The following is a 10,014-nucleotide window of genomic DNA, read 5'->3' on the forward strand; positions in this document are numbered from 1 at the left end:
TTCCAATTAAAATTATGAGTCACAATATAACACACAGATTTATTATTCCATTCAAATTTAGTAATAATGTCTTTACCTATCGTTTCTGTAGATTGTGCTGTTTCATTTAAGATAAACTTCCCTACTTTCTTTCAGAAACAAAGGCTGACCTTAGAGTCAGCTGAGATGTCGTCACTCTCTCTGGCTCCACGCACCTTCTCGCGCCAGTCCTTTGCATCTCGCGCGCGGTTTCCGTAGGTTTTCTCACGCTCCACAGCGGACCAATCAGAGCGCTTCCTTTCCTGAGCAGCGTCCCGTTGCCATGCGGGTGACCTGAAGCCTGTGCTGTCCTGTCTGCAGCGAGGGTGAGTTCTGCTGCAAATTATTTGTTAAATACCGATAATAGTTCGCTTTGGTGAAATATTTCAATATGTACATCCCTCTTTATTTTCAGGTTGTTCTTACGCTACCAGAAGCTGTGGTCAAAAAGCTGTGAGCTTGTGCAAGACTTGGGGATATTAGCCCTTTACCAATAAACTTTACCTTATAAATGTGTTTTTTAACATGCCTAGAGTTGTGCTGCAGACAGGCCGACAAATAGATTTTTTCCCAAACGTTAGATGCAAGCAGTCAACTGCAGTTACGGTAATAAGCAGGCTAGAGACAGACACGCCTATTACTGTGCGTTGGCCCAATCTCACATATGAAGTCTTAGCACACGACCAATGGTTACAGATATGCAAATATTCGCCTGACTTGCATTGTCCCAGACGGTTTTTATGTGAAGTTGCCAGATTTATCCCTCAGTTGCAGTATAGTAGGCTAAAGGTTAAGTGTGTCTAGTCACGAAGATAGCAGGATAACTGGCCAGCACCGTTCTCTTTCCACGACGGCGGATTGGGATTTTATGTACAACATGACTTTTGAGGAACTAAGTGGGGATTATTCTCAAGAAAGGTAAACCACTAACTAATAGAACATCGATGCATATTCACTGGTATCAATCTGTTTCCATTGTAGTGTTGTGTGCATGATCTTTAGAGCTCTTTCTGTTCTGTTGTGCTTTCAGCAGGCTGTAAGGTGCATACTACAGCTGGTTATAGATATTATCAAGATGTAGAGTTGATCGATCAGATGCTCTTCTTTTTAGAACTTGTCGCGCGACTCTTTCATAACTACTTCAGGTTAGCTAACACAACGCTGCACCCTGGGTTTAAATGAACAGAAACATCTGAAAAGGTGTATTTTCACTCTCCAACAGCTGTCAGAACAACTTGAACAACGGCACTGATGCCGTTTAGTTTTGTTACGTCACGAACTCAACTTACATGCACGTCTGTCAGCTTTGGCTGGAACGAAGCCGGGTGGTTAGCTAGGAGTCCCGCTAACGTTAGCCAGAAAAATGGACGGTGGAAAGTGTTTTTTGTTTGTACAGTTGTAGTGATGTTAATGTATATTTGTTTGTGTTGCAGAATGGATTCAGTGGCGAAAGCTTTAGAAGAAGTTCTCATCTCTGCGTTACCACAGGGCTGCATTACAGTCGGTGTCTATGAGGCTGCCAAGTCCCTGAATGTGTAAGTACAGGGTTATACCGGCTCACACTGTGTGATCACTCACGCTGTAAAAACACGTTTGACCTACTTATGTTAACAGGAAACATACTGTGCACTTTGTTAGAAATATAAATAGACTTTTTTTTCCCTCCCTCTTCAGAGACCCTGATAATGTGGTTTTGTGCATCCTGGCTACTGATGATGAAGACGTGAAAGATGTGGCCCTGCAGATTCACTTTACCCTCATTCAGGCTTTCTGCTGTGAGAATGACATCAACATCCTCCGAGTCAACAACACCAGACGCCTGGCAGAGATACTGGGTGGAGCAGGAGGTGGAAAACAGGGTGGGGGTGAACCTATGGACCTCCACTGTGTCCTGGTCACTGTAAGTATCTTTTCTGAGAAATAAGTCTTGTTATGTTGTGATTTTTGTATAAGATGGTGAAGCATGTGCATGGGAGTGAAGCACGTATTCAAGAGAGGACATGTCCATACTGGTTCTTGTGCATTTGGTAAACCGGTACATGACTCCTCCCTTACATGACTCTTGTGGAATTGCAGTAGAGGGGAAATATTATCTACCTGCACAAATAAACACTGGGACTTTCTGAGCAGAGGTAATCAAAAGTGGTGGTAAATGCATTTACATTTTTACTGTCTTTTTATCACTATTTACAGAGTCCACATTCTACTTCATGGAAAGACCCTGCTTTGAGCAAAGTGAATCGATTCTGCAGAGAGAGCCGCTGTCTGGACCAATGGGTACCTATCATCAACCTGCCTGAACGATGAACTTTTTTCACTGCAAGAACCCGTGAAAGGACTTTTATATGCATCGGAGGAGTAGTGTGAACCCAGATGGACACATTACCAGCCAGAGATCAAATTCCATAGCACTGCTGATGAGGAAAGACAGTTTTGGAGGGGAAAAACAGAGGCCCCACTGTGGGATGTATTGTAAAAATGCAGGGGGATGGATTTCCACTTTGGAGAAGGCTGTTTGGAATTGCATCTGTCAGCTTTTGCAACCAAGATGAGATGGCGAGGCTCTTGTATTGTCCTGAAGTGGAAATAAATTAAGAACGAAAAAAGCATGTGTGCTTTTTAATGTGCAACTGGACACTGTAAGGAAGAGTTGTCTTGGTTTGGTGAGGCCTCTGTGATGAGTCACAAAAGCAGGGAGGATCCAGAACATGGAACTGCTGAGTGGAATAAGGCCTCGGCCTCCCCCTGCAGAAACAGCGTGCTTGTTGAAACACTGGACTGTTTGCAGTTTGATTGAAATTGTTAATGTTGATGTTGTAATTTAAAAAGGGAAGGGCTACACATCCAGTGAAAACATTCTGTCTATTTAATGTTTCCTATGCCAGCTGGGTTTTTCCATAAGTTAAATAGTTCTTTTGTTACATTTCTAAGTTATTTCTAATGATATTTAAGTGTATTTATGTTTCATTTTTTTACCTTAACTATTGCAGAATCTGAATATAGCACACACACACTTATGTATTGCTATCAATAAAAAAAAGTTTTTTGGAGCCAAACTACATGTGTGTTCTTTTTTCTTTTCTTTTTTTCAATTTCTGGAAATGTTCATAAAGTCAAGCTGAATTCTGACTTTTTCTTCTGCCCCGGCCAGTTGTAAAAGAAGAGTCATGTGCAGATCACAGGGGTCATGTTGGCCTCTATGGCCTCAGTGCCACCTCTGAGCTGGAGAGAACAATGATCCTCACCGCTCTCCCTGCACAGGCTTCTGCCTCAGTCAGCATGAACACGTTGGTTCATTTAAACAGGCTCCCTTTGCACTAGTTCTCTATGATTTGTTGGGCAGTTTAGTTTGCATTTTCACCGGCTGACTTCCTAGAAGAGAGCATGTGGCAGTTGCGCATATGCAGCATTGATAAAGAAACTCGTGATTCCTTACACAGACCATTCATAGAAGAGTCATGTGTTTACAGTTGAGACGGCAAGATTACATCAGGTGTTTTCATGCTATTTGTGTTGCTGTCTACCTTTGAGCTCGCTAACAAAATATGTGGTGTAGCTCTTGGAAAATCCTGCACAGGATCCTCTGGCATGAAATCTATTGTGTAAGACAGCCTGAACTGGTCCCTCCACTCCCCAGCTATTTTCCCTTTCCAACTGTGTCTCATGCGCACCCTCGTGATCTCTATGGAGTTGAGTTTCTGTGATGTCACCAGGTTGATGTAAGGCAGGCAATCCCCTCTGAAAGTGCAGAGTCATGATCACAAGAAGAGAGAGGGCAGAGCCTGTCCTTGAGTTACACAAGCTAGTTCAGCCTTTCATGTCAGAACTGCATGTTTTATAAAATGCCCGATAACAATTGTCGAACTAATTGCATATTTATTTGTGCTGTGCCTCATCATCATTTAAAGTCATTTGTTTCAGTATCACCATTGTTAATTTTTTTTTACCTATTAACAGTATATTTACATGCTTTTCCAGTGCATTTTCTTCAGGTGCTCCAGTTTCTTCCCACAATCTATAGCAGGTTAGGTGAACCAGAAACCCGAAACCCAGAACAGTATAAGCAAACATAAAGGTGAACGGATGAATGGACTGATGGCAACACTACAGTGTTGGCAACAGAGCTGCAGCCCTGGAGCAGTTTGGTCTCCCTGCTCACTATGTTACCCAGAAGCCCCCACTAACATGCATTAACATTAATAAGTGAACTTACACTAACTGTCTATTCTGTCATAAGTACTGTGCTATCATCGGTTTTATGCAGGTAAGGGCAAGTGTTCCCCTTCCCTAGAAATGCTCCTCTGGTTTCAGCTGATATTGTGTCAAAGGTCGTCTGGCGTGTGACTGCAGGGTGTGACGTTGACAGAGGTGATGTGCCAATGCTGTGATCCAAGGGAAGAGGGTTATTTTAAGATCTGAGGTGATGTAAGTTATGAGAAATCTCTTTGGCCTTCCAGTGAAGTCAGTTCAAAAAAGGTTGGGGATTTCATAATGTCACTGGTGCCTGATGGCTGTGCTGCAATGTAGGACAAAGTGTGCAGTGCAGTGTTGCCTTTGTGTTTCTAAAACAGAACAAACCGAGGTCATTGGATAAAACGCTGTCTACTCTGACTGGTCATATGCTGTATGGTGCACATTGGGAACACTGCATAACACAAGTCAGTCATTCATGTATACTGAATATATAAGCATTTAGCTTAAGAACATTCAGAACACAACTTCATCAGCTCACAGAGTTGGAGCTGGTTCACTAACTGTGTAGCAAAAACAGCTTAACTTGAATGCTGCCTTCAAATGTCAACCAGAAAGTATGCAGAAAGTAAATTTACAAATTAAAACTGAGCTGTACAAACCATGGATCACCTAAGGTCCTATTTTATTTTATGCTAAAATATAATCGCTTTATGCTCTAGTTTTATTGCAGAGCGAGCTACAGCCTTATCATTCTTATTAGTACATGGTGACCTCACATGAACCTCAGTCTAACTTTGTACACTTCCAACCTGAGTACATCTAATCAGTAATCAAACGTGTAATCATTAACACCTGAATGGGCATGCAGGGCCTCACTGATATATAATAATAGATCATGTTTTAGAAGTAGATCATATGTACATTATTTGCCTCTGGAATACTGTATAGCAGAGTAAAAGTACATTCAGTTGGCAGTTTGTTATACTTTTTATGTTAGCTAAAGCTAACCTTCCATCCATTTTATCCTGAGGAGGGCCGCCAATCCCAGCTATCACTGGGCGGGAGGCGGGGTACATCCTGGACAGGTCACCAGTCCATCACAGGGCTAATTAGAGACAGACAACCACACATGCCCACATTCATTCCGACGCCAATCAACCTAAGCTGCATGTGGGAGGAAGCTGGAGTACCTGGAAAAAACCTACGCAGCAGGCACAGGCACAGAGAGAACATGCAAACTCTGCACACAGGGGCACCGGCCTCTGCTGAAGCTCGAACCTTCTTGCTGTGAGGGGCACCACCATGCTGCCCCGAGCTAAATAATGCAGTCTAATACAACAAAAAACAAACAAGTGTGAACATTATCATTTCTTTTAGTTTGGTGCAGCTAATAAGCGTATAAAGAAACACAAAATAGAAATAGTTAAATAAAGTACAAATACCTTAAACTTTGGGTAAGTGTGATCAGTAGCTATACGTTCCACCACTGCCTATAAACAATGGGAATTAGTTATCATACATCTACTTTTTGTATTTCTGCCCACATCCTCAACCCACCGCCCTCACCCTCCAGTCCTCCCTCCCTTCCCTTCATCTCCCCAACATCAGCACATTCCAACACTATGACACTAACTGCCAGGACATATTATCCCAGTGAGGCACAGGGTCGGTGAGCCAGCCTGCACACCACTGGTCACGGGACAAACGGGAGTACTGCAGCCTGTGCCTTGGTGGCCTTCATGCTCACAGACAGAATATCCATCTGCATTGTTTCTTATTTGTAAATGAATACATCTAGAGTGATCCCTTTGGTGAAAAAGTAAGCTAAAAAAGCCTGCATTATGTATCCAATGTGGGCGCTATAGTTGGCTTTCAATCAGTGTTCTTTGCTCTACACAGCACTAAAGCATGTGGCTTTTCCTGCAGCAACATTTGATCTTTCAAGAACGCCAACCATGGGAAATGGAGAAGAGAAAAGCCATCTATTTATGTCATTCGATCCTTAACAATAAATGAGTGACAATATTATTTCAGTTTTAAGCGTGAGAACTGTCATTTGTAATTCAGTACCTTTACAGTCCTTACAATAGGTGATAACGTGTGTTACTCCTGCATTGTGTGCAGCACCAGCTGGCCACAAACAGCATCAGAAAGACCAGAGTGGCCGCCGTTAGAGAGAGAAAACAGACTCTCAGGCCAAGCAGACATTTTCCTAAAATAGTTACTTGTTACGCTTCAAGAGCGGAAATCGGGTTTCTATATTTAGCTCTGTTATGTTGTCTGGTGTCTGACGGCCATAGTGAGAGGTTTCTCCTCTCCTGAGTGAGATATAAATAAACAACCAAAGAAAGGAAATGGCCCCAGATAGACTGTGGGCAGAGCTCTGGCCCGGCTCCATCTGAACAATCAGGTTTCTACACTGTTTAAATCTCAGGATGGGTGGGAGCCTGTGGTCGTGACAAGCTCAAACCTTCTTACTGTGCAGCACTACACATCTTTATTAAGATACTGGTACAGTGTTGCACTGTAGGAATGCTTCACTTTATTAATTATAGTTAAGGCTTCATACAAAGGTTGGTATATTAATAAAGACATTTATCAAAATGCACTTTTGACAGTTAATCTATCAATGGTACAATAAGGCCTTTACAGAGTTGCTGAGTGGACAGAATTTATGGCATGGCAGTAGTAATCTGACTTTTTTCTTTGCGAGGCATACAAGACTGATTTATTGCATGTAAAAAGAAGTGACTACTAGATACAATCATAAAAAATACAAATGAATAACACTAGATCTCACAGATTTGAAGACCTGAAGGTACCCTTTGAAGAAGGCAATGATCCAAAGACTGCTGCAAAGCGGAGCACCAGGTAAGTGTGAAACAGTTTTACATGCTTTGCTATTGACATGTAGACAACAAGTGGCACAACACTGTTACAGGTCACTTTCATCCCACAGATACAAACTTTTGATAGAAAACCTTTTAAATAGAAAGCACTCCCAGTAAGAGTGTTCTTCACGATCCAAGGTATAAGTAAGGCTTTAGAGTGTACAAAAGGTTCCATTTATAGTATCTAGTCTGCTTTTTTTTTTTTTAAACACTACACCATAGACATTCTCCCTAGCGAATCACAACATGCCAGACATGTTAAAGTGAAGACACCCACCGACACAAATGTTAGTTTAAAGTGGGGAAAAAATGTGAGCAACCCTGGGAAAGTGGTTTTACCATCAATGGTCACTACCATTTACACCTGTGCCTACAATACGTTTGTCAAAAACACTTTAAGACAACAATGTGCACATTGGCTCAAATAAAGACACTTGTGATGAGCAAGTAGTTGCGGCTCACAGTGTTGCACAACACTTGCTGGTGTGTTTCGTGTCGTGTGTGTTCTGAAAATTATGTATCGCAGAATGTTATCAAAACAAACGGCTAAAAATCTAATGCATACAATGATGTTTTCAAAATGCAGTATCATTGGTTTGGCTTGGTCCCAAAGATCTTTGTTACATAATGTCAGCTGACACAAAGAAAACATAAAATAATAAATGTCTGCACTGCGTTAATGTGATAAAGCATTTTCGTGTTTGCTTCACTCAGTCTTGTACCTTACATGTACCAAAAGTATTACAGCACCGAGGCCATTTATGCCAATGGCTTGAATGTGGGCAAAGATGATGTTGGATTAAAGGAATTTATATGGAACTTACCTCAAAATGATGCTTCATTAAATCAGTTAAATCTTTAATATTCTGTATATTGCACATACCAGGAAAACAACGGGTGGAGCTGGATGTGGATTGTCACGGACCAATTTGATTTAACACCAGATGTCACTGCCCCAAATAAAGATACATCATGGTAACATTTGAGAAAAAGCTCAAAGTAAACCCTGACCCCTGAATTCAGTGATAAAACTGAACAAAACCGGTAAAATACTGGTGTCTGAAGCCATTATCCCCCTTCTTAAAACTGACAGGACAGGAGGGAAACTGGCTGTATGAATCCACTTAAGGCAAACCAGAGACAATAACAGTCACAGCCCAATGGAGATCAAACCATATAAAGAGAAGAAGGACCTATTCCACCACTGTGGAGTGTCAGTGCTGTTCCAATAATCAGAAAATATCTGCTGTTGATTTTTCTTAAGCAACATTATGTACCTGATACAATCACAACTCCTGCAGCCAAAGCCTTGTTAGTGGTCAGATCTCAAACAGTGGCACTGCCAAGGGCAACAGTTTCAGTGAATAATGCAGGCTAATGGGGAAGCCACAGAACACACCTTTGCTCGTTATGATTTTGCTGTTTTGAGAAAACTGAATTGTTAACAGAACAGGTGAACACATGGTAATGATGCCATCACCCCTCATTCCACCCAAACAAAAAGAATACAGCAACATTAATAAGCAAACAATAAACACATTAAGGCTAAGTGGCATCCATTACAATATAGTGCAAGTTTTTTTGTCTTTGAAGGGATTGTCTGAAGTGGGGATGCCCATAAGGAGAGGGTCGTTTCTGGCATGCTCGCTGCAGTAGTTCATAAGGTCTGCTGAGGCCTTGGATACCTACAGAAACAATGGAAGACAAAGTCACAGGAGGGATATATACGATGAATTCCGTTTACCACAGAACTCAGAAGTCGGAGCCGGGAATGGCATCACACCCGAGATACTGCACTCCAGTTCAAGCCAGGTTAGCCACTGCTAGAAATACCAGTTTATACCAAAGTATTACATGGTGTTTTGTGCATACAAACAGTGTAGCAATCTGTTCACAAACAGACATTGGACAGTATTGTGTGCACAACTGTTTTAATGACACACAAGACACAAGTGCTAATAAAACATCTAGCAGCATTTAACATGAAATTTAAAGCAACCTGATATCTTTACAATATATAAATAGGAGTGAAAGAATATGACTGAAATGGAAATGAAAAACTGGAGCAGGGATGAAATTCTGCTGCTGGTAGAGGAGGAATGTCAGATTAAACATCTAACAAGGTGGATTTGGTACCATGATGTGAGGTGCAGACAATGAAGATGCATACAGTGGGTACGGAAAGTATTCAGACCCCCTTAAATTTTTCACTCTTTGTTATATTGCAGCCATATGCTAAAATCATTTAAGTTCATTTTTTCCTCATTAATGTACACACAGCACCCCATATTGACAGGAAAACACAGAATTTCACATTTTTGCAGATTTCTTAAAAAAGAAAAACTGAAATATCACATGGTCATAAGTATTCAGACCCTTTGCTGTGACACTCATATATTTAACTTAGGTGCTGTCCATTTCTTCTGATCATCCCTGAGATGGTTCTACACCTTCATTTGAGTCCAGCTGTGTTTGATTATACTGATTGGACATGATTAGGAAAGCCACACACCTGTCTATATAAGACCCTACAGCTCACACTGCATGTCAGAGCAAATGAGAATCATGAGGTCAAAGGAACTGCCTGAAGAGCTCACAGACAGAATTGTGGCAAGGCACAGATCTGGCCAAGGTTACAAAAAAAATTTCTGCTGCACTTAAGGTTCCAAAGAGCACAGTGGCCTCCATAATCCTTAAATGGAAGACGTTTGGGACGACCAGAACCCTTCCTAGAGCTGGCCGTCCGGCCAAACTGAGCTATCGGGGGAGAAGAGCCTTGGTGAGAGAGGTACAGAAGAACCCAAAGATGACTGTGGCTGAGCTCCAGAGATGCAGTCGGGAGATGGGAGAAAGTTGTAGAAAGTCAACCATCACTGCAGCCCCCCACCAGTCGGGGCTTTAGGGCAGAGTG

The 10,014-nt window shown here is 41.8% G+C and overlaps 2 protein-coding genes across 8 annotated transcripts in view; one reads left to right on the plus strand and one right to left on the minus strand.

Moving 5' to 3' along the window:
• Window positions 1-274: 274 nt before the first annotated feature.
• On the plus strand, window positions 275-3,066 carry gadd45aa (growth arrest and DNA-damage-inducible, alpha, a). Of its 5 annotated transcripts, XM_020616102.1 has the most exons (5): window positions 275-344; window positions 434-471; window positions 1,452-1,553; window positions 1,693-1,918; window positions 2,212-3,066. In XM_020616102.1, the coding sequence occupies exons 3-5, from the start codon at window positions 1,453-1,455 to the stop codon at window positions 2,323-2,325; spliced, it is 441 nt and encodes a 146-aa protein (XP_020471758.1). In that variant the 5' UTR covers window positions 275-344; window positions 434-471; window position 1,452; the 3' UTR covers window positions 2,326-3,066. The 5 variants fall into 5 exon arrangements, with proteins under 5 accessions (XP_020471758.1, XP_020471759.1, XP_020471755.1 ...); XM_020616103.1 differs by lacking the exon at window positions 434-471; XM_020616099.1 differs by lacking the exons at window positions 275-344; window positions 434-471 and adding an exon at window positions 490-936.
• Window positions 3,067-7,296: 4,230 nt separating this feature from the next.
• Window positions 7,297-10,014, minus strand: part of gng12a (guanine nucleotide binding protein (G protein), gamma 12a) — a 26,859-nt gene continuing 24,141 nt past the window's right edge. For all 3 annotated transcript variants that reach the window (XM_020616239.1, XM_020616238.1, XM_020616240.1), the window contains exon 3: window positions 7,297-8,788. In XM_020616239.1, coding sequence (XP_020471895.1) covers window positions 8,663-8,788 — 126 coding nt within the window. In that variant the 3' untranslated portion in view covers window positions 7,297-8,662. The remainder of the gene's footprint in view (window positions 8,789-10,014) is intronic.

This window comes from Monopterus albus, unplaced genomic scaffold (genome assembly GCF_001952655.1).
Source record: "Monopterus albus unplaced genomic scaffold, M_albus_1.0 scaffold172.1, whole genome shotgun sequence".
NCBI lineage: Eukaryota > Metazoa > Chordata > Actinopteri > Synbranchiformes > Synbranchidae > Monopterus > Monopterus albus.

Coding starts and splice junctions, on each gene's coding strand:
- gadd45aa (XM_020616099.1), top strand. CDS start 887: ATGTACAACATGACTTTTGAGGAACTAAGTGGGGATTATTCTCAAGAA. Junction 1,554..1,692: donor GCTGCCAAGTCCCTGAATGT/GTAAGTACAGGG, acceptor CTCCCTCTTCAG/AGACCCTGATAATGTGGTTT. Junction 1,919..2,211: donor TCCACTGTGTCCTGGTCACT/GTAAGTATCTTT, acceptor CACTATTTACAG/AGTCCACATTCTACTTCATG.